The 24,804-nt window shown below is 39.6% G+C and overlaps 2 protein-coding genes and 1 pseudogene across 5 annotated transcripts in view; 1 reads left to right on the forward strand and 2 right to left on the reverse strand.

The window, feature by feature from the left end:
- The window catches only part of ANKDD1B (ankyrin repeat and death domain containing 1B), a 53,860-nt gene extending 40,240 nt beyond the window's left edge, over window positions 1-13,620 (forward strand). The window contains exons 10-14 of the mRNA XM_025388770.1: window positions 1,516-1,614; window positions 5,624-5,719; window positions 9,038-9,239; window positions 11,843-11,974; window positions 13,559-13,620. Coding sequence (XP_025244555.1) covers window positions 1,516-1,614; window positions 5,624-5,719; window positions 9,038-9,239; window positions 11,843-11,974; window positions 13,559-13,620 — 591 coding nt within the window. The remainder of the gene's footprint in view (window positions 1-1,515; window positions 1,615-5,623; window positions 5,720-9,037; window positions 9,240-11,842; window positions 11,975-13,558) is intronic.
- A 3,194-nt stretch (window positions 13,621-16,814) lies between these two features.
- Window positions 16,815-24,804, reverse strand: part of POC5 (POC5 centriolar protein) — a 37,015-nt gene continuing 29,025 nt past the window's right edge. For all 3 annotated transcript variants that reach the window (XM_025388774.1, XM_025388775.1, XM_025388776.1), the window contains 2 exons: window positions 20,889-21,065; window positions 16,815-17,186 (listed from right to left, as the gene is read on the reverse strand). In XM_025388774.1, the coding sequence (XP_025244559.1) occupies window positions 17,043-17,186; window positions 20,889-21,065 (321 nt within the window). In that variant the 3' untranslated portion in view covers window positions 16,815-17,042. The remainder of the gene's footprint in view (window positions 17,187-20,888; window positions 21,066-24,804) is intronic.
- LOC112626601 lies at window positions 19,233-20,080 on the reverse strand (annotated as a pseudogene). The gene has a single exon (XR_003119921.1). The product of XR_003119921.1 is annotated as a 40S ribosomal protein S4, X isoform-like (transcript).

The following is a 24,804-nucleotide window of genomic DNA, read 5'->3' on the forward strand; positions in this document are numbered from 1 at the left end:
ATCCCAGCTACTTGGGAGACTGAGGCAGAAGAATCACTTGAACTCAGGAGGTGGAGGTTGCAGTGAGCTGAGATCGCACCACTGCACTCCAGCCTGGGCGACAGAGTGAGACTCCATCTCAAGAAGAAAAAAAAAAAAGGCTTTTTGGAGGCCAGGTGTTTTGGGTCACACCTGTAATCCCAACACTTTGGATGGCCAAGATAGGAGGATCACCTGAGGCCAGGTTTGAAACCAACCTGGGCAACATAGCGAGACCTCATCTCTACAAAAAAAAAAAAAAAAAAAAAAAATTAGTAGAGCCTGTAGGCCTGTAGTCTCAACTACTCAGGAAACTGAGAAGGGAGGATTGCTTGAGCCCAGGAGTTCCAGGTTACAGTGAGCTACTATCATGCTACCGTACTCCAGTCTAAATGACAGAGTAAGCAACTGTCTCTCAGAAAAAAATAAAAATATAAATAAATAAATGTTTTTTGGTAATATCCCCAGCATACTGGCCCTGTGCTCTGGTGGGAGGAGTAGTGGGCCACGTGCTATTGCCCAGCTCTGTGACCCTGGGAAGCTGCTTCCCTTTTCTGGTTAAGGAGTTGGGCTGATCACATCTAAGGCTCCTCTCTGCCCTAATATTTTAGAAATCTCTTCACAACTGCATTCCTTTTGGTGAGAGGTTAAGATGGGTGATTTTCTTGGGATTTCGGATATTTCTTTTGAAACTCTTATCATCTTAATAGGAAAATGATTACTCCGGAAGGAAATTAGAAGTCTTGAACTCCTTTATACATTATAATGTAGAAAATTTAGAGAACAGAGAAATGCATTCGGAAGGCAATAAAATAAACTCTAATCCCTTCATCTAGACCTTAGCATTAGCATTTTTCTGTACTGTATTTTCTTCTCTTTCTCTATATGTAGTTTTAATTAAATCAAGCTCAACTAGATAGTATCATTTCCTGAAGTTTCAAACATTATATCAAAAGCATTTTTTATTTTCAAAAAATCTTTGAAATCATTTTTATTGTAGTAAAATACGCATAACAAAATCCACCATTTTAACCGTCTTAAGTGTACAGTTCAGCAGCATTAATTACATTCTTTTGGTATAAATCACCGCCATCCATCTCCAGAACATTCTTCATCTTCTCAAACTGAAATTTTATATCTATTAAACAGTGACTTCCCTCCTCATCCAGCTCCTGGGAACCACCATTCGACTTTCTGTCTCTATACATTTGACTACTTTAGGTACCTAATATTGAAATCATTTTTTAAAAAGTAATTTTTAATGGTTGCCTATTATTCCAATATACAGATGTATCATAATTTTTCTAGTGAGTCTCCTTGTTAAACATGTAATTTCCTTTCAGTTTTTCACTATTGAAAATAATACTGCAATGAATGCCCCAGTATCCATTAAAGAATGTACGACCTGTGTTTTCCCTTGAGCCTAAACAGGATGGCTATACTTTCCGTTTGTCTTTTCACCGTCCAAGTTTGTTCCCCTCCTTAATTTCATGGCAGAAGCAACAAACCCCTCTGCATGTAGCTGCTGATTGTGGAAATGTGGAACTGGTGGAAACCCTGCTGAAGGCAGGCTGTGACTTGAAGGCTGTTGACAAGGTAAGTGCATGGACTTAATCCATTCAGCTGAGATGGTTGCTAAGACCTTCCCGTTGGCTCTCAGCGTTGAGCAGAGGCATTGGAATATCTTTTGTGAAATGGGCACAAACTGGAGAAACCGTGTATCTTCATAGTCAGTAAAATATCCCAGTTTTGGTTGAGCTATGTCAGTAAGAATTTTTACTTTGAATGACAAATATGTGTTTTTAAATTCAAATTCTTTATTAAATTTTTGAAAAGATTATAGATTCATATGGTCCAAAAATAAAAGAATATAACTAGTAAGGGTTTAACAGTAAAAATTTCCCACCCACCCCTGTTCCTACTTGTCTGGTTACCATACCACCCTGCCTATATGTATCCGTTATTATAAATTATTTCTGTTCCTTCCAGATTTTTTTGTGCACATGCAAGCAAACATAAACACATTGTACTCTTATTCCCTTCCTCCATCCTTTTTAGACACTGATGGCTTACCTATAACTAGTATACTGTTCTGCATTTAGCTTTTTTAGCATTATTAAGTGGAGATATTTGCATATTAGTACATGGAGAGTTCCTTCATTTTTTTTTTTTTTTTGAGCTGCACTGTATAGCATGGCACAGACATATCACAACTTGTTCAACTAGTCCTCAATTGACTGACATTTAAGTTGTTCCTAAGGTTTTGCTCTTATAAACAGAGTTGCAATGAATGACTTTACATATGTCTAAATTTTTTTTTTTAATTAAAATTTTGTGGTAAAATACACATACATAAACACTGTCTTAACCATTTTTAAGTATATAGTTCAGTATGGTTAAGTATGTTCACATTGTTATGCAATTGGTCTCCAAAACTTTTCATCTTGCAAAAGTGAAACTTTATACTTGTTCAATAACTCGCCATTTCTTCCTTCTCCCAGCCCCTGGGAACCACCGTTCTGCTTTCTGTTTCTATGAATTTGACCACTCTAAGCATCTCATATAAGTGGAATCACATGGTATTTGCCTTTTTGTGACTGGCTTAGTTGACTTAGTGTAACGTCTTCAAGGTTTATCTATGTTGTAGCATGTGTCAGAATTTCATTTCTTTTTAAGGCTAAGTAACATTTCGTTGTATGTCTCTACCACATTTTGTTTATTCATTCATCCATTGATGGATATTTGGGTTGTGTCCACCTTTTGGCTATTGTGTAAACTTGTTTTTAAAGAGGGACAATTTTGTTTCTTTCAAGTGGTGCAACAGTGCAGGCTAAGCCTCCGGAGGGTTGTCAGAGAGCTGTGTTAGGTTTCAGCTTTACTGAAAGTTATACAGGAGGCCCCTGGATACAGCCCTGTCAGGTACTCATGCATGCCATATTACTTCAATCCTCACATCTCAGTGAGGTGGACAAAATTACTCCAGTTTTCAAGAGTAGATTGGAGAGATTCTGATGACATTGGGTCACACACATAGTAAGAGGCAGAGCTGGCTTCAAACCCAAGTAGTGGCTGCTCTGCCATCTGGTGCTTTGCTACAACTGTCAGCAAAGATGACTGCTTCCGAAACTTGCAGTGTTCCCTTCCTCATTTTTACCCACATAGTTCAATAGCCAGTACCTCCCTAATTCACAGTGCAAGCCTGAATCCACCCTACTCTAGTTCAGAATCATCCATTTTACATGTGTAAGATCTAAAGTAGTTATATGTTATATTACTTTTCTCTGTGTGTCAGTTTCTAAAATTAGATTTTTTTTTTTTTTCTGATCATAAAAGTAACACAGGCCGGCTGGGCGCAGTGGCTCACTCCTGTAATCCCAGCAGTTTGGGAGGCCAAGGTGGGCACATCACGAGGTCAGGAGTTTGAGACTGGTCTGACCAACATGATGAAATCGCATCTCTACTAAAAATACAAAAATCAGCCAGGCATGGTGTTGGGCGCCTGTAATCACAGCTACACGGGGGAGCTGAGACAGAAGAATCACCTGAAACCTGAAGGCAGAGGTTGCAGTGAGCCGAGATCGTGCCAGTGCCCTCCAGTCTGGGCAAAAGAGCAAACCTCCGCCTCAAAAAAAAAAAAAGTAACACAAGCCCACTGTGGACAATTTAGAACACATAGAAAAGCTTAAGGAAGGAAAACACAAACCCATAATGTTATCACTTGTGTGGAATTCCACCACTTTCACCAGTTGTACCTGGTTAACTTGGTTTAATATTTAGCAGTAATATTTTCTAATGCTGTTGTTCTGTAATTTATTTTAGTTTTTCATGAATATTTAATACACCCAGAGCCATTCTGTGGGTACAAAATCTATACCATTGGGCAGGGATTTACATTGGGGTCCCCGGTGCTTAGTGGACTAGATATTCCAGTAAACAGTCAATGCTACCATTTGACTTTGTTTTCAAAACAAGAACTCACAGTTTACTGGGCCTCATAATTTGATTTTCCCAGATTTCCCTTCTTCTGCTTTCTTTTCAAGGTCTGGCACATAGTTGGCACCCAATACGTAGTTAATTAATGAATAAAAAATATCTTTTCTATTGGCTCCCACAATTTATTTTTATTTTCATTTTTGCCAAAGAAAAGTGTTTCTAGGACCGTGTTAGGGTCTGGTTAGGAAATAGGGAACCAAAGTTTGGTATAAATTTAACTTTCCCAGCAGCTTGTTCTCTGCTTGTCCTCTTGGCCTGAGGTGTCAAAAAGCTCTCAGAGAACCTTCTATCCATGCTACCTCCCAACCCCTAAGGGCAGAAGTGTTTGGATTTTCACTCCAGCATATATTCCCTAGGAAAATTTTCCTATGAACTTGGAAACTCTGGCTCTCAGAATGCTGCCTTCTCAAAGCAGGCTAATTATGGTGATTCAAATGGCTTTACAAGCCAGAATGTAGACAGCATACAATTAGAGGCTTGCTAAATGCCTGCAAAATGCAGTTCTTCCTAATTTCATTACTTTATCTTTTGATTAGAGGCTGATTACTTTCAGCCCTAATTTTCCTGCTCGCCTGGGTCTTAGCGCCTAGACTATGAACCAAATCATTTATATTGGTGGGAATTGCACTCGTTGCGAATATCTAACCATGTAAGATAATACCTGGGATATATTTCTGGATCCATAAGGGTTCCTGAGATTGGAACTTCTTCTTGGGTCTTTTCTGACTGTTAATTTTCATTGTTTTCTGAGCAAATTCTTCATGGGGCGTTTGAAAAGCAAATGAGAACGAGCATCCTTTGCTCAGGGTAAAATGTTTAGATGTAGAAGTGGTGCACTCTATGAAATCCAGAGGATTCTGCTTGCAAATCTCTATGCCCTGGCTTTGAGCTCTGTCCATCTTGAGAAAAGTGTACCTTTTCGTAATTTGTCTAAAATACCATGTGGGCTCCAGGCAGTTCATTCTCAAAATTATGTCCAGAACATAATTTTGCGCTTGTTGATCATTCCATTTTTAAGATTCAAACCTCCCATGTTTGGTTGGAGGCAGTATGGTGTAATAGAAAAAATTTTAGATAGGGGTCCATTGACCTATGAATTACCAGCGTTGCCATTATTGATATTATTCTTAATAAGATCCAGCCATTTTCTGTCTTATTACTGAATGTGCCTCAAAACGTGACTTCTACTTCCTGGTCTAAAGTGGCTGTTCAGGCTCCTGCCATCATGTCAGCATTCCACTCAGGAGGGAGAAGAGAAGAAGGAAAATGCTGTTCATCCCTCTTCTGTTTAAAGATACTTCCCAAAAGTTGCATGTCCCACTTCTATCTAAAGACTGTTGGCCAGAACTTAGGTCACATATCTAACTGCAAACGAGGCTAGGAAATGTTCAGGGTAGCACATGTTCTAAAGGCTTTATATGCATTATCACATTTACCCCGACCACTCCACTATGGGGTAGTTATAAAGACCCAAAGAAGCAAAGGACTGGCCTAAATTTACCCAGCATGGGCTGGTAGAATCAAGATTTGAACCCAGGCCCCCTTGTTCCAAAACTAGAGCTCCTAATCACTAGGACATACCACCTGAATTTTTTTTCTTTTTTAATTTTAGCAAGGAAAGACTGCCCTGGCTGTGGCCTCCAGGAGCAACCATAGCCTTGTGGTGGACATGCTCATTAAAGCAGAGAGATACTACGCCTGGAGAGAGGTAAGGAAGGCCGATCCCAGCACAGCAGGGGCTCTCCTGGCAACACCCTTCTTCTTGAGGGGCAGTGGAGGGTCTGTGCCATTCTTTGCTCTAATGATCAGAGTCCTGGTCAGTACAATTATAACTCTCCCTTCTGTCTTGTTCTGCCCCATTCACGGAATGAACATCTGCCTCTTCCTTTGCTGACATCAGACGTCAGAACTGAGTGCGTGGAGTTCACTAGGGCCAAGGGGCATTGTCCAGGCTGGCTCTAATGGACCTAGCGTGTGAGCTCCGATGGGTGACGCCCTGGTTGTGCCCTCTGTCCACAGTCTGGCCATGAGCTATTCCCAGAAGCACGAATGAGTGGTTTAAAAAACTCCTTTCTGTGGCTCGGCAGTTTTCAACACACCCCTGTGCGTGCTTTCGGGCACTCAAGTATTCTGTGAGAGTCACGAAAACCTTATTCATCTAAGAACGCAAAAAAACTTGTCTGTAAGTCATTCTTTTTGCTGTTCTTTTATTTTTATTTTCTCTGATATCTGCTACCCATGCAGCTTCTCAATAGACTGCCCTCCCCTGCAAGATTCAACTCTATGCCCTCAGGCAAGAATGGCATTGCCAGGCACCATTCTTGACTTACAGTGATGTGTGGTTTCCATTCTAGTGATGTGTTGTTTCCATTCTAGGCTGCATGGCTACCCCTGGCCCAATGTGTTAGCTCCAGAATTCAGGCCCTAATCACTTGAGGCCCACCCTGAATTTCTACGAACGTGGATTGCTGTCCACCTGGCCAGTCCTGGGGAATTTCCCTTAAATCCTTAAAGCAAAAAGCATTTACTCATCTCCTTCTCTCTCACAATCCTGTTTAATTAGCTTGGTAGTCTTGATATATATGGATTCTTTTAAAGGTCACACCATCCTCCTTGCAACTTTTCTTGCCTGTAAAACAAAACAGAAAAAAAGGTGCTTTGCTTGTAAAACTTTTTTTTTTTAATTTTAACAATTGGAACTCTCTGTTTCTTCTCTCCCATTCATCATATTCTACGTTCTTCCATCTCCTCCCTTTACCTCTTCCTCTTTTCCTATATCCTCAGGCTCAATTTCTTAAATTACCATTGTATTTTATTGAAGACAACTTTACCAAGTTCCATCTTTTCTCTTTCTCTTTAACTTGCTTTCACATTTTCTTTGGAAATAGAAATATTCATTGGTTCTATTTTTAATTCCTGATAGCTTTTTAAAAATTATTTTGGGTAGATGAGAATAAATTACTTTCCCACCAAATGAATACGCCCTCTTTCCTAATGAATCTTTAAGACATAAGAGGTAGGTATACTTTGAAAACCATATATAATACATGAGTATAGCTAAAGGAGACCCCCAGAAATGGTAAGAGTTGTTAACTCTGGTGACAGTTGGGATCCTGGGGTCTGGAGTGGGAGAAATACTTGTTTTTTAAGATGTATCTTTAAACATTTTTTTAACCAAATGCATTTATTATTTTAAATTATCTTTGTTCATTGAATAAGTTTATATCCTTGCCTAATATAAAATGGTTCCTAGTAAAAGGATTAAAGATATGATTTAAATTGCTCTCTTATATTCATTTATCCTTTAACCTAACCACCCAATCATCCATCATTGAATTCAGTGGTTCAGAGGCAAATGGGAGCTTCCTAAAACCTGACTTATGTTATTTTAATTTCCACCAGTTCTGGCTCATGTTATTCCTGCAAATAGTTCAGTGCTTTGGCAGGCAAGCTATTTAATGCTTTCACTGGCTGCTGAAAAAGACCTAGACTTTCCAAATCTCCTGCCCTTTTCAATGGAAGCCTAAGGGAACACACAATCCAATCCTGAAATGCACAAACCATGTAAGTTTCTTGAAGAACTAGAAATGTTATCGCACAAAGATAAATGCAGAAGCATTTTGTGTTCTTCCCTTTCCCTTGTGACGTTTAGGCTTTTGTTCTTGTTGGATTCATCATTGTTTCAGGAGACAGAATGAGGAGAGAAGGACAAAGTGAAGTGGCCTGCAGCTCCCAAGTTTGTTGGATCTCCCCATCCTCAACCTTACTTCTTTTGGAATTCCTGGGAGCTAGCCACTGTGGAAGTAAAACTGAGGTTGGGTTGGAGAAGACCCTGCTTTTTACAGTCTCTAAAACAATTATGGGTAGTTCACACCTCCCATTCCTCTTCCAACTTCTGTACACAAAGTTCAGATACTAGAGGAAGGTTTTGCCCTTCTTGGCCAAGCTTCCCAGGAGGAGCTTATTGTGCTTCCCTTGTTGAGCTTCCTGGAGGAGGTTGCTGATGCTGTGAAGGATCCATGGTGGGGGCCCATCAAGTTCTTCTCATCAGTGTTGAAACCCAGGGTCCTAGACACTTTTGGTTCATTTCCTGCCCCAGCCTTGATTCCCATCTTGTTGTTAAGAACATTTTCATTAAGATACACCTCTATTTAAGTGAAAGACAAAAATAGAAGTCACTATACATGAAAAAGGAGAGGTAAGTAGGAAGTCCCAGACTTCTTGGTGGGCCGCGTGTCCTGCGCGTCCTTAACTGATCTGCAACCTTCTGCAGGAGGATAACCTGGAGACCTACTGGCATAAGCACAACATACAGTTCTAGGAAGCGGCGATGCCTGCTTTCACTCAGTGATTTTCTCCAGTGTTTGTGGTTTGATTCTGCAGGACTCTGGTGGATTCTGCTGAAGGGACAAAAGGAACCTTGCCAATCTAGGCATAGCGCTGTTGGGCTGAGTCTGGCTGCAGTGACTTTAAATGACGTCCACTCCTGTCCTCTCCACCCCCTGGGTCACCTCTTCCCCAAGCCCTACCCTGAGCTAGGCTCCTAGTTTGCTCTCCTCATGCTCACCAGAGAGCAGGATGAATGAGGGACCATCTATGGGGTCTTATTAAGGATACAGCCAATCTGGGCTCACCGAAGCTTCGATATGAGAACATCAAATACCCAAAAGAAGAAAAGGGGGTGTGGGTTCAAACAAAGGCCATTAAAGATGGTTTTGTTGTTGTGACACATCCTTTCCCAAGACAGCCTCTCTGTTCTCATTCTCTGTTCTAAGCAGCATGGGACACAATAGGCAAAATCCCTCACATTTCCTGTGTCAGACAGATGGTACCCAACCTTTTAATTTCAAGCATTTGTTTCCATTTTGCATGTCAAAAGAAAAAAAAATGATCCAGTGACAGATGGCATTGAAAACATAGTCTCAGTGACCACCTTACTAATTATGTATGAAAAACATATATACTCTGAAATAAGGTAATAAGTAGAACATGTCTGAAATCTTCTGATAAATTATTTTCACTTTAGGAGCATCATGAGAGCATCGGGGACCCATCAACAGGCTCTCCTCTGACATTCAAGCAAGACCATAGTCTGGAGACCAGACACATTCGCACGTTCCTCTGGGGCCTGGCTTACCATCAGCTGAAGGCCAATGAGTGGCAGAGGCTGGCCCGTTCATGGAACTTTACAGATGACCAGATTAGAGCCATTGAGGCACAGTGGTCAGGTGAGTACAGACTAGGTGATGTGGGCAGGAGGAAGTCACTGTTAGGAACAGCAGTGCCTCCTGGTGTGGGGTCTTCCAAGGAAGTGCGTGGCACTCACAATAAGCCGCAGACTTCGAGGGGCCCAGGAATAGGGGCAGCTAGCTGAAATCCACACCAGTGATTTGGGTGTTAAGATTTGCAGAGCCGGGCGCGGTGGCTCAAGCCTGTAATCCCAGCACTTTGGGAGGCCGAGACGGGCGGATCACGAGGTCAGCAGATCGAGACCATCCTGGCTAACCCGGTGAAACCCCGTCTCTACTAAAAAAAAATACAAAAAACTAGCCGGGCAAGGTGGCGGGCGCCTGTAGTCCCAGCTACTCGGGAGGCTGAGGCAGGAGAATGGCGTGAACCCGGGAGGCGGAGCTTGCAGTGAGCTGAGATCCGGCCACTGCACTCCAGCCTGGGCGACAGAGCGAGACTCCGTCTCAAAAAAAAAAAAAAAAAAAAAGATTTGCAGAAAGTGAATGCGCATGGTCTGCAGTAAACTGAAGTTTGCAAGGGATGATTATATTTATTGAGCCATATCAAACATGTGGCATTTAGCTTAGAGAGAAATTAAGGTTTGCAACTGGACAGTCACTTAAGGAAGCAAGGATTTAACATTTGGTGTGTCAGTGGGAAGCCAGTCTGATTTCTATGTTCCTTGAGACTGTCCTGGGGTGAATGGGTTTATTCTGTAATCAATAGACTCCCTGTTTAAATCCGCGCTCCAGAAAGAGGAATTCCTTAAACCAGGTGGGTGGGGGAGAAAGGGTTCTCGTAGGACGCTGCCTTAGGGGAGATTTGGCTGTCCCATGAGAGACATGGGGAATATAGACTCAGAGGGCTTTCTTGGCTAGATGATTCCAAGCAATGGAATCATTTCAGGCGGACTCAAACTGTCAGAATTAGTGAGGTCAGGTCAGCTAGATTCCTTAATTTTGCTTTTTTGTAGTTAGACGAAAACCTAGGAAACATAGAAAGTTTACTTGGCATTAATCAACTAATTAGCTTTGAAAACAATGAAGCAAACACGTTTCTTGGCAAAGTGTTTTATTCAGAGCACAGCCCTCTCATGGACATCCTAAGATGAGGTGTCCTTGCTCAGGGGTCGATTTGTACCAGGGATTGCTGGGAACTGGGGATAGCAGAAGCACAGCCTGTGAGCACACACTATTTATACCACATACAAGTATATGAGACTTTGTATTGCACATTCTTAGGATTCATTTTCATGTGAAAAATAGATGATAATATATTAAAAACATTAAATACTAGTTTCTAACTAGAAAAATTTTTTTATTGTTGAGATTTCTTTTTTGTCATTAGTTAGGCTTATAGTGTTGTGTGAAGTCTTTAGGAAAATTGAGTTGCCTCCTGGAACTCTATCTTGACCAAAAGAGATGACTGGAAAATACAGTGTTATCTTCAGAGTACTTGCCAGCAGGACAAGGGAGATTTTAAAGTGTTTCGATGGAACCTTTATGGAGGGCCTGGAGTGTTTCTCTGCTGGATGAGGGACAGATACATCAGCTCTTTAAGCCATGCATGTTTGATGGAGTTTATAATCTAGTTGGCACAATAACAATGACATTTACAATTCAATTATATTGTAAATGTCCAGGGTACATTATATTGTAATGTACCCTTATATCCAGGGTAAGGTTACCGGCAATGGGGAGTTTGTGGGCTTTTGAGCAGAGGAGTAACAAGACTCATGATGGTATTTTAGACAAATTAGTTTGTCAAGAGCAAGATTAGGAAAGGAACAGAGGACTTGTCCAGGAGTACATTCTGTAAGCATGTAGTTCCCTCTCCCTGAAAAGCCTGCCTCTCTGTAACAGTCTGTCCAGTGAACTTCTCCCTCACCCCTGCAGAGCTCAGGCCCTTCCTTTGCACAGCATGTCTGCTCCTGCACACTATTTCTCAGAGCAAGGAGCCTGTAGTGACATCCTGTTGGGAACCACAGTGGCTTTGTGGCTCCCTATCCCAGTACTTCCCCCAACACCTGTCCAGGCTGAGATATCCAGTGAGTATTTGTCAAATGCATAATCCTGGCCCAGGGATGCAAACTTCCCTCAGAGTAGCTTTCTTGAAACTGGAGTGGCAGAATGAATGGTGCGTGCTTGCTGCTCAGAGTGGGGAATATGGAGCAGCAGTGGCAGCAGCACCCGGGAGTTTGTTAGATGCATGGATTCTTACCCCAGACCTACTGAATCCGAACGTGCATTTTAGTAAGATACCCAGGTGAAATAAGCACTGGGAGTTTGAGGAGCATTGGTCTATGAGAAGTTGCACATCTCATTAAAATTGTTACCACTGGGCAGGCACCACAGCTGTCCTCTCTCTTGTACATTCCTTTGGGTGTGTGCCAAGCACAGTAGGTGCGAGCCAAGAGTTGGAGGGAATGCAAACACTGGTCATCATAAAGCAGCACAGCGAGGGCAACTGGAAGGGCTTTTTTCGAAGAGGAACAGACATGTGCAACCACAGTCATTCAGAAAGTTTAGTTGGAACCGAGATCACAATGGAAAGAGATAGCAGCTCGTGGTGTTTTACCTCGGACCTCTTGTGCTTGGCACAGGAAATGAAAGCTTCCGTGAACATGGCCACAGGGCTCTGCTTATCTGGCTACATGGGACCCTGATGACTCAGGCTGATCCGGCCAAGCACCTGTATGAAGAGCTGGTACACGCAGGTTTCCCAAAACTAGCTGGTAGGTGACAATTTCAACAAACAGAAATTCTTTCTCCCTTAAAATGTCAGAAAGCAGTCTACAGAAACACCATCCTGACCAGCTGCAGTCCCAGGGTGGTGTTAGCTGTGGCTCACATGGAGTGTGGAACTATAGAAGGGGCTTGTAAGCTGTCAGCAGCTTCTCCTTTGGGGAATGACCCAGTCAATACTGGGCAGTTCTGTGTCATCCCCCTACTCGGCATTTGAAAAAGTGTGGGAGTGTTTCTGTTTATGCACATGTGTGGTGGGGGCGGGTGGGGCGGGGAAGAAGTGCTAAACCATCCCATACAGTTACAAGATTGTTCTCCACAACTAAGAGTTGTCTTGCTCAAAATGCCATTTTACCCCAGTTGAGAAACTGCAGGTTAGTGTATTTGAAAATGTTATCTCTAGGTGGAACAAAAAGAGCAGACAGGCTATTACGTTGCCACCTGTGGTTATTGCTAAAAATCACTCGGCCGAAATCACTGACCATCTTGTCAGGAAAGATCCTTTAAGAGCTTATCAATAAATTAGGAGGTGTTATAACTCTCATATAATAACAAGCATTCAAGCAAAAAACAGGAACATCTGCCATTATTTTCACTGAAGCAGTTTTACCTGGAGCAAGAAGATAAATGAGTGAACACCGACTGATCCAATAGTTTCCAGCAGTAGTAGGTACAAGGAACAGTGTGTGGATACCTACCTTCCATCACACCATCTCATAATATTAGAGTTGTTCCCTCAACTTTAACCCTGTTCCCATTGGCCCCGAGAATATTCGCCAGCGGTGCTTGCAGCATTTACCCCGAGAAAACTTTGCCATGAATTATCTTGCTTTTATTATTATTTTTGCATTGCTCTAGTATATCGACTTTGGAAACAAAATACATCATTCTACTTACAGCATTCTGTTTTTAGTAGTGATATTTCCATTTACAAAATATGGAAATTCTTGATGGTTGAAAATGTCAAGTCCTAGAAAATGTAGCATTCCTACATGTGATGTTGACGTCGTTCTCAAACAATTGTTGGCCAAAGATTCATTCAGTGAATCCGATTTTTCGGAAATTGACGATTCGGATGATTCAGACTATTCTGATGTTAGTTCTGTTTAGAAATAACTCCAAGAACAGTTTTTATATTTGTTTTTCACATTGAAAATCAGTCAGATTTGCTTCAGCCTCAAAGAGTGTGTTTATGTAAAATTAAAGAAGCGCTGGCAGTGAGCTGCACTCTTTTTTCTAAAAGGGAAAAGGGTTAAATGTATTCTTCCTATGAAAGAGGTTCCATAAGAACTCTCAGAGAAGACACAGATGCAGTCCACTGAACTGGCTAAGGGTATGTATTCTGACGCAAGGCTGTGTGAGCTCACTCTTGAACTCCAAAGCTGACTGCTTGTAAATCCTGAGCAAGTTCTATGACCTCCCTGTGACAACCTTCTCATTTATTAACTAGGAAAGAAAATAAAAATGTTTACTTCAAAGGGCTGTTGTGGGATTTAATGAACAATAGTGCCTAGTAGACAATAAGTGCTTTAAAAATGTTAGGTATTAATCAATGTTATCTTATTTTTTTCCAGAAAAGACTCGTCATTTCAAAAGCAAAACTGACTTAAACTCCAAGAAATGTGTAGTTTCATAAATGCCCAAAGAAATTGTATTTACATGATCTTCCACTCAGCATTCAGTTCTTTTAATGCCATAAATTTCTCCTAGCAGTAGCACTGATTTTCAACTATGATGATGGTGGTGACAGGGTACTGTAACAGGTGAAAGAAGAGTAATACCATGATACTTTTCAACCTCTAAAAAGCCAAATAGTTTTTTTGCTGAGGGCAAGTTATATATCATTTTCCCATTTCTGTCATTTGATGTAACACATGTAATAAGATAATCTAGGAGGGTTTTGTATGTCATGTTTTTTTCTAAAAATTCATGGGAGCAGCATCATGGTACAGTAAAAAACCAACGGTTTTTACAATAGACGAATCTAGTTTTGAACTTGGTTTTGCCACTTATTAGATGTGAACCTTTGGGCATGTTAATGTTGTTTAAGTTCTTAGATCTTCAGTTTCCTTCTCTATAAACTGGGACAAATGTCTATTTAGTCCACAGGGTTGGAGTAGAGATGAAGGGAAAATGCCTGTGAAATGCCTAGCCTCATGCCCACAGTATGGAAATCAACTGTTATTTCTCTTTCAGTAAGAGAAACTGGGTTTGGAAATTTATAGTCATTGTTGACTTTAAATCACACATAATGTGTAATATATTACTTAGGAAAGATCAGAAGTATGTACACCAATTTTTTTTTTTTTTAATCTTGTGGTGATGTAATTACCGATGATAATTTTCTTTGTACTTTTGGGTACATTCAATTTTTTTCACAATGAACATGCATTATTTTTGTAATCTGAGAGTTGTGAAATAAATATAAAATCGAGTATCAATTTGTGTCGGTTTATGTGCACCTATTCATTGGAATTTAAGACTCTCCATTTTCGGATTCTGACTCTAAATTTACAAGGCATATAATAAAACCATAAGCAATTTCAATCCAGTTATTCTATCATGAATTTATAGTTTTATGTCTTTGTCTCATACTGATTATAAGTGGCCCACTTAATCTTACGAATGTTTAAAACAGGTAATAGATTCATATGATTCCAAAACATTTTTCAAAAACGTATTGAGAAGTCTTGTCCCATCTGTTCTTCAGTATGGCCAGTTTCCACTGACCTCTCTTTATCACTGCTCCCCACCAGATTGGAATAACCTCTTTATGCAAAAAGAAACAAATATGAATACATACTATAACTGTGTAAAATGTTTAATTGTTGAATTTATGTTAACTTAGGCCAACACTAATTGCTTGGTGCTTTAGACAACATACATTTCTAGAGCTTAAAGCTTAAAAAGATGTTTATAATATTCTTAATCACACATTCATAATATTCACTTTAGTTTGTCCATATTGTTTTGGCTTGGATACTGAAAACCATTCCTGGTTGTAGTCTAGATCCTCAAAAAGTAGAGCTTGTCTAAGACCGAAGTTTGTGTGCAACAACTTTTACAGAAGTGTGCATCCGGGGAAGCAGGAGTGGAGGAAAAAGGCGAGTTGTCCAGGGAAGGAGGGAGAGTGAGAACAAAGTGAATTACCTAAGTGGCCATCACTCGGTACAAGCATAGTTGATTATTTAATCTCGGGCTACTCTATTCCGAGAGACATAATATACTAATGCATCTCAGGACAATTCATACAGGGGAGGAGGAAGGGAGAATTGGTCTGTTTACCACAATGCCAAGTATTAATTCTGTGCTGCATGAGTGGGCTCCCCAGTGGAGCCTGCACTCTCCTGACTCAACTGGGAGTGAACGGAGAAGCCCAGGAAGAGCAAGCACACGGAAAGGGCGCGAGATGAGGTGCTGGTGGTTTATGTTCATGAAAAGCTTGCTGAAGCCCATGAGGGGTGGAGCTGTTTACCACAATGGTAGCTGGGTCAGAATCCAGAACAAGTGTTGTGTAAATATCTAATACCCTTTAAGAAACAGCCTGATAATAATTCAGAAAGGCCTTAGTGGGCCCTATTAGAAAATGGGATTCTATTTGCCTATGTCACACTTATTCTCTGATGTCCTGTGAACAATGTGAGGCAGCAAGAAAACCTATTTCCCATAATAAAAATTAGTGTAAGAGAACTTACATTCAAATTAGAAGAGGCTTCAGATGATTAAGTCCATCCACTCAGTTAAAGATATGGAAATTGAGGTCCTAGACAGACTCTTTAGAACCTGTTTATTTTGATGTATTCCATAAGTACTTGTGAAATAGTAGGTAGATTTTACGCTTATTTCACAGATGAGGATCCAGAGATTCATTTAAATTGTCTGGTCCACACAATCAGTCAGCAATAAAACCATTAGAAGCCAAGTCTTGTTCACCAAAGTCAGTTCTGCCCAGATGGTTTCTTTGTACTGGACAGCCATTGAAAAATTTCTGCCCAGGCCTAGGTTTGCTGAGTTGCACAGGGCCACACCACCACAGAACAGTGTTTAGATGTTCAGGGAGAACAAGGTAGGTTCAGTGCTGCAGAGTTTCAAATAAGGTGAGAAAGAAAACCAGAAACAGGATCATTCTAACAAGAAATTTCTGACACTTCTGTAACTCTAGTATTACAAATGTTTTCCCTTTTGGCATTAAAAAATGATGCATAGATGTTGCCATTTCCGTCTATTTTCAACTGTTAGAGTCCTGGAAAAATGAAGACTAACACGCTAAAGCCACAAAAAACCTGGGGCTGGGAGTGGTGGCTCACGCCTGTAATCCAGCACTCTGGGAGGCTAAGGTGGGCGGATCACTTGAGGTCAGGAATTCGGGACCAGCCCGGCCAACATGATGAAACCTCGTCTCTACTAAAAAAGATACAAAAATTAGCCAGGCTTGGTGGCTGGCACTTGGAATCCCAGATACTCGGGAGGCGGGGGCAGGAGAATCGCTTGAACAGGGGAGGAGGAGGCAGTGAGCCGAGGTCACACCACTGCACTCCAACCTGGGCGACAGAGCAAGACTCTGTCTCAAAAAAATTAAAAAAAAAAAAAAAAAAAAAAATCATTTATACTTGGTCTTTAACTTTAAAAAAAAAAAAAAATCCTAGTTTCTACTAGTTCTAATACTTTGTTTTTAGTAAGATTCCCTCTCAACACTTTGAGTGAATTACAGCTGTGTAATATTGGAAATAATTTAGTGTTTTATAAATAGTGAAAATAAATTTATATACTTTGATGATGTAATCAGCAACAGGCTAAACATATTAAAAAAATAAAGTCCAGTTTTTTTTAAATTTAAAAAAGTTTTACTTAATTGCTTAAATAAAAAATAACATTAAAATAATTTCTACATATAGTTACAAAGCATGGTAGAGTTTGAAAAAGTCTCTTGTTAATTTTGAACAGATGAACGTGATGTATCCATGATGTTCTAACAATATGAAAAAGTTAAAAACAAAAGACTTCTAACCCTTGGTAAGACCAGAGGGATTAAAAGACCCCACTATGGACATATTCACTTTAGTCAACCACTTTTATGGACTGAACGCTTGTGAGAGACGGGGTGTGAGCTGATCTGGTTCCAAGTGATCTGGAAGCTGAGGTACTACTTTCAGGATGAATGGTCCGGGGATATTTTGCTGCAGTTGCTTGAGGAATGGTTTGCTGAAAAGACAAAAATCTGCTTTAATAATACCACAAAATTATGTATACTATGTATCATTTCATCATCTATCATCTATAATTTAACCCAACAAACATCTGTTAAGATCCAGTAGGAGAAGCAATGAGGGAGTGAAGCAGCTGTTAAATTAGACAAGGCCCTTCTCTGTAAGGAACCCCTACCCAGCCTGACTGACATGTTCAACACCCACAATGTAATATCAGAGCTATATCCACAAAGATCATTAAGAAAGCCATGGGAGCCATTCCTCCAACAGGGCCCAGTGGAATCTTGTAATGTGTACAGAGGCTTTGTATACAGACAGAAACTGTGGTAATTGGAAGAGGGGTCAGCCTTGAGCCCTCCCCTCATTCGATCCAACTTCCTTCTCTCTACTTGACTGTGGAAACCAATCCCAGGGGCAGAGGGAAGCCCTCAGGATGCAGTCTGGTCCTTTCTTTAAACCAGAGCCCTCATATTTAACCTGGTTCACCTGGGAGCAGACTAAAAGTTTTATGCACATCACCTCAGAGCTCAAAGGAACACCTCAGACATGAGCACTGAATCATTAAAGTCAGGACACACGCGACTCAGTCCACACATATAATATGCATGTAATACATGTAAGTACACACTATGTACACAAGTACACATTACATGTAAACATATGAACAATATGTATCAGTACAAGGCTTTTCCCTGTTAAACCCGATAAAGCTTCTTAGTAGCCAGCAGTGGGATTTGTTATCAAGGTAAGTTATTAGTCCACGCCACTGACTAGGACATGCCAATTTCTATTAGGATCTTCCACTTAGAAAACTCATCGTTAAAATACTTTAAGTAAAACTATATATATTTGGTCAAAACATTCACTATGTATTTAAAAAACTCCAAGCTGTAGTTTTTGCTTAAAAAAAAGAATGACACCTCTTAAAAACACAAGATCCTGTCAGATTCTGTTTTAAAAAGAACAGAACTCCTTTTTAAAGAAAAAGAAAAATAACCTCTTTTCTTAAAGTATCTTATAAAAATGTTTCTTTGTATATAAATAACTGGATAACCCTTATAAATAAGAGATACTCTTGCAACAGATAGGAAATTTTAGTTGCCAGTCACCTAATCTGAGCCTACCAAAAAGGCTTTCTCTTTGGGGAGGATGGGCAAGAGGAACTGCAGAAATAAAGAAGCCACTGAAACACAAAATATGACAGAGAATGAAGTGGCCCTAGAAGCATGCAATTGTCCAGCAGAAGAGGCTACGGTGTCACAAATCGCATCCTTGGTTTTTTAGTAAAAACCATTTCTGGTAGATTTAGATCTTGACTGCCAGGGTAAAAAGAAATACAGTACAGATGACTGCCACTGTGTCTGTCACATAATCCAGGAAGCTGATGGCTATCCGATTCATATGCAGTTAGTGGGGAAGAAATGCACGTACTGAATAAAGGGAGGGCAGCATGGGAGATAAGTATCAAAAACAAGGGTTCTAAATGTTTAGTTCTTTGATTTGTCTTCTGTAAAATATGAATTCTTATTATTACAAAAGGTTGTCTAATAAAAAATAAACACATATGTGCTCTCTTTACGCCTTCTTTACCTCACAAATGGACAGTCTCTCACCATCTCTATACATTTTCTACATCTGAAAAAACAGAAATGCATTCATTTCTTCTCATTTTTGGTAACTTGTCTTCCATATTCAAAAATATATAGAAAAGTCTTCTATGAACTTTCAGAGTCTATCCAACTTATGAAACATGAAACCTAAGATAATCCTAAAATAAATCCTCCATCATCTCCATGTGTCTCTCTGGACTTGGTGCTTCTATCTCCAGCATTCCACCTCGCTAAGGTCCCACTTCACCTGAAGTTCAGTTCAAATCAATCCAGCTTGTCTTCATTTAATCATCTAGTGACCAGCTAGTACTCAGGAAAAAAGGATTTAAAATCATTCCACGTACTTTTGTTTTTGCTAATACTTAGTAAGTATACAGGAATGTTGTCCAATGCTGAGAATTCATAGAGGGCATTCTCTTTTTTTTTTTTTCCCTGCCACAATATTTTTAATTACGTACAAAGGTCTGACATGTCACCCAGGGACCCATTTCACCCACTGCTCTGTTTGGCCGCCAGTCTTTTGTCTCTCTCTTCAGCAATGGTGAGGCGGATACCCTTTCCTCGGGGAAGAGAAATCCATGGTTTGTTGCCCTTGCCAATAACAACAATGTTGGAAAGTCGAGTGGCAAAGCTGTTGCCATTGGCATCTTTCATGTGAACAACGTCAAAAGATCCAGGGTGCCTCTCTCTGTTGGTGGTCACACCAATTCTTCCCAGGTTAGCACCTCCAGTCACCATACACAAGTTACCAGTGTCGAACTTGACGAAATCAGTAATCTTGCCAGCCTCCAAATCAATCTGAATGGTATCATTCACCTTGATGAGCGGATCGGGGTAGCGGATGGTGCAGGCATCATGAGTCACCAGATGAGGGATTCCTTTTGTGCCCACAAAGATCTTTCTCACTCTGCATAACTTGTACTTGGCCTCCTCAGGTGTAATACGATGTACAGCAAAGCGACCCTTGGTGTCAGATCAGACAGAAATTCTCTCCCGTCTTGTCAATGCTGATGACATCCATGAATCCAGCAGGCTGGGTTATATCAGTTCGGACCTTGCCATCGATCTTAATGAACCGCTGCATGCAAATCTTTTTTACTTCATCTCCTGTCAGGGCATACTTAAGTCTGTTCCTCAGGAAAATGATGAGGGGGAGACACTCTCTCAACTTGTGGGGACCGGTGGATGGACGAGGAGCAAATACACCACTCAATTTATCCAGCATCCAATACTTTGGAGCTGCTACCCGCTTCAGATGCTTCTTGGGACCACGAGCCATGGCTGCGTTAGGCAAGGAAAGAGTGGGCATTCTCTTTTAAAATCAATCCCTGAAATTAGCTGGCTGTGGTGGCGGCCACCTGTAATCCCACCCACTCGGGAGGCTGAGGCAGGAGAATTGTTTGAACCAGTGAGTGAACAATTTTTGTCTCTTTTTTTTTTTTTTTTTTTTTTTTTTTTGAGACGGAGTCTTGCTCTGCCGCCCAGGCTGGAGTACAGTGGCCGGATCTCAGCTCACTGCAAGCTCCGCCTCCCGGGTTCACGCCATTCTCCTGCCTCAGCCTCCCAAGTAGCTGGGACTACAGGCGCCTGCCACCTCGCCCGGCTAGTTTTTTGTATTTTTAGTAGAGACGGGGTTTCACCGTGTTAGCCAGGATGGTCTCGATCTCCTGACCTCGTGATCCGCCCATCTCGGCCTCCCAAAGTGCTGGGATTACAGGCTTGAGCCACCGCGCCCGGCCTAATTTTTGTCTCTTTTTAAATGGATAATAAATCCTTTACATATTTTACTCTTTTGACCACAAACACACTGGATTACTTTTAGTATTTTATAATTTTTACAGTTTGGAAGAAACGATGTTTCTGAAATTAATTTCCCAACAGCAGAAAGGTAGATTTATAGCAGGTTGGAGAAATACAAGTATAAAAACAAACAAACAAACAAACAAAAAAACTGTATCAGGAAAAGGCAGAACAAGTACCAGTCATCATAAATTCTTATCTTCTCAACATGTTATGTAAGTGTTTACTAGTCTGTGAACTCTCAGGAAAAAGACTTTTTGACAAAAGGTCATCAAATGTGGACTCACCACTGTGACTGGATGATGTTTTTCCACAACAACTGAGCTCATGGGAGGAGAAACTCCCATTATAGCTAAACCGCTGCTAATTCTATTTTTTGAAGCAAAATCACATCTTCCTGTGATCCGGGCTGTAATAGTTCTTCCTGCTTTCTGTTGTGCAGAGGTTACAACTCTTGGCACATACTAAGAAGAAAAAAAAATAAAAGAAGTAATGAGGTGGCAGAAAATCCACAGCAAAACTTCTATTAATTTGATTCCATAAATTACGAAGAAAATACACAGGCACTTAAAATAATTGTACGTTCAACCAACTTTAACATGGAAAAAATCAAACAAAATCACAAGACAAAATGCAAAGCACAAAACTGAACACCACAAAATATCCCTTTAACCTGAGTATGCCAACAATTTTATAAGATTTTAGAAACTTAAAACACCAACTTTTTATTTTGAAATGATAGATTTACAGGAAGACACAGGGATCATATTGAAAAGTACTGTGTGCTCTTCACCCAGTTTCCTGCCATGGTTACATCTGACATAATCAGAATATAACAAAGTCAAAACCAGGAAGCTCAACATGACATAATGCCTGTATATAGATCTCTGTCATTTTATCACCTAAGTTCCCATTAACTATCACTCAATCAAGATACAGAATACTCATCACCACGAAGATCTCCCTCGGGCCACCCTTGACAGTCATACCCATCTCTCTATTCCTTCCCCAACCATCCTTAAGCCCCGGCAACCATTAATCTGTTTTATGGACTTTTTCATCCTTAAGCATAATTAATATTATCATTACACATATGCTTCTGTGTTCTGCCTTTTTTCCTTCTCATTTTATCAATATATTTTTTTCATGAGGTAATACAGAGACCTGCTATAGTTCTTAATGAGATGGTTTTTATGCCAACGAACTACTTTGTCTTTCTTTTTCTATTACATTTAGCACATTTTGCAAAAGAAAAATCCTCTTTTTAGTTACTTCTGTATAATATATTGCAAACAATGGAACGATCATATCAAAAAGTATTATCAGCTTTTATAGCTTTTGTTGCTTACTGCTGGATGATACTCCAGAAAAATATTTACAGCAAGAATAACACATAAGTGGACTATTTTTGCACTGTCAATCAATTACACACCTGCTCGTTTAAGTCTGAGGTGAAATCTACTATTCAATTTGTGGTTCCTTATTAATGTTTCATATTTGTATTCCATTTTGTCAACTATCCATCTTATTTGCTAAGAATTGAAAGGATATTAATATTTAAATTTTTAAAAATAGTTCCTGATGAATAGTAAACTCATTTAATAATTATAGATACTTATCTAAAAGTGTAAACAATTTCCTCATTTCATTTATTTGTCTTAATCTTCAATGCACATCCATTTTTTTAAGTTGTGGTTAATCCTGTCATTAATTTCCTCTTGCTTCCATGATGAAACCAAAGTCAGCTTTGGACAGCTGAGGTAGTTATACTCTCACAACATTTACTTATTTTGGCTTAACTTATTAAAACATTTGAAATTTCAGTGTGAAGTATTAATCTAAATTCATTTTTTCTCTAAACAGTTTTTCCAAAGGCATTTATTAAGTATCAATGTTTTCCCGATTATTATAGTTCATCTGTGATTCTCCATATTCTGTGTGTAGCTAGATTCTGCACCTAGCTACACATAGTCACAGCTATACATTGAAATGGGAAGAGAGTGGGCTTCAGGAGAGATGTCTCGGGGATAATTAAAATGACGGAGTATTGATGTTTTTGGAAGACCCTACGGAAAAGAGCATTCAGTAGGGTTCTGTAATCCCTGGAGAGTTTGGAAATAATTCACTACAGTTGGAAAGAAAACCGAAGATAAAAATGAAGCAATTAATTCTAAAACAAAACATTATACCAGAAAGGAAATGTAGTTATAGTATACATTCATGGCTTAGCTATATTAGTCATCATAAATGATTTAATCTGAAATTGGAATATCTATAACTAAATATTTACATACAGGGAGGATGAGGAAAGTAAAGAGAGAGAGAAGGAATAAGGTGGCATAAGGAGGCCAAGTCCTTTTTATCTGTAATAAGTTAACAGATGTTTGAAATTAAGAAATGTAGAAATAATGATATAGACATATTATTTAGGAAAAAATGGAAACAGAAGAAATAGCTGACAGAGTTAGAAAGAGGGATTTAGAAGACTGTTTCTCACTATAGTTCTTGTAAGAATGATTTGGCTTTTTAAACCATAAACTTCTATGGATCTTATGAATTTGATAAACTAAAAATCTCAGATTTAAAAATATTTACAAATATGTTTTTGTGGACTAAATTCATGCTTCTGGCCTGAGGGGAACTTTATCTTATTACTTATTACAATAAGGGACACAAAATATTTTACAAACTCCTAAAGATGCTTAAATGCTATTTTAAAATACAAGACTAATTGCTGGCAGGAATATTCTTTGCCAAAATGTGGAAAATGAAGTATAACTGAGTTTGTAACTTTCCTCCTGCCCAATCACACTTGAGGGGTGTCCTCTCAGTAGCCGTGATTCTCTCCTGGAGCTTCAGGTGTGAATGAAAGACTAGAGAAATCGAGACTACAGAAAATTAGTGGGAAAATTGCTCATAGATGATAAATTTCATTCAACTCAGCTCAGAATTGCTTTAGAATGCCTTCAATAATTTGAAAATATATACTCCTGTAAATAAAATGGCTTCTAAAAGAAATCTCTACGCGCTCATTTGAATTAAACAGAAGTTGTCTTAAATGCATGTTTACTGTCGGCTGCTTGTTTTCAGATGGTTTGCCATTTGTACTTGTTAATGGTTATTTAAGGTATTAAAAATTGTGTAAATTGATAAAAAAGAGTTTTGAAAATGTATAAGAACATTTTAGAAATAATTCAAAAAGATAAATTATTAGAAAAAAGTTGCTACTAAATCAGGGGGAGGAAAGAAAAACCTAGAAGGATTCTATAATCAGATTGTTCGGGAAGTTTTGTTAGGTTCATGCTTTACAGAAACTGTAACTGGAGATCACAGAAAATATAGTGGGTGTAGTTTATATTAAAAAAAGATGAAAATTACAATCTTTGACCCCCACATTCAATCTGGTTCCACATTAAAAACGAGTAAATTAATACATATTTATGTTTTAAGATACAATAATGTATTAGATATGTATCATTCTCTGCAAATTAAATGACCGCTTACTGGTACCAATCATGTTGGAGTTCATTAAATTTATCAGCCGACTTTAAAAAATGCTATAAAAATAAAAATTCTAGCATTTTAAGCCACATCAACATAAGCAACAAAATTGAAAGGAGTAAGAAAAAAAGAAAATGACAGGCTGGGCGCAGTGACTCACGCCTGTAATGCCAGTACTTTGGGAGGCTGAGGCGGGCGGATCACGAGGTCAGGAGATCGACACCATCTTGGCTAACACGGTGAAACCCCGTATCTACTAAAAATACAAACAATTAGCCGGGTGTGGTGGTGGGCGCCTGTAGTGCCAGCTACTCCGGAGGCTGAGCCAGGAGAACGGCGGGAACCCAGGAGGCGGAGCTTGCAGTGAGCCAAGATCGCGCCACTGCACTCCAGCCTGGGTAACAGAGTGAGGCTCCGTCTCAAAAAAAAAAAAAAAAAAAAAGGAAATGACATTAAAAACAGTATTTACACCTTAATATTTGACAAAGAGACAGTATAGATTATTGCTTAAGACTAAGAGGTCTAAATCAGATTGTCAAAGTCTGAATTCCAACTCAGTTACTAATTGTGTCCCTAGGGAAGCTACATACTCTCTAAGTCTCAATTTCTTCATTGATAAAATGGAGAAAGCAGTACTAACTCCCTAATGACACCCTTTCACTTTCTATTCGAATGAAGAGGAAAGTTAGAAGAGAAACTTTA

This window comes from Theropithecus gelada, chromosome 6, assembly GCF_003255815.1.
Source record: "Theropithecus gelada isolate Dixy chromosome 6, Tgel_1.0, whole genome shotgun sequence".
Lineage (NCBI taxonomy): Eukaryota > Metazoa > Chordata > Mammalia > Primates > Cercopithecidae > Theropithecus > Theropithecus gelada.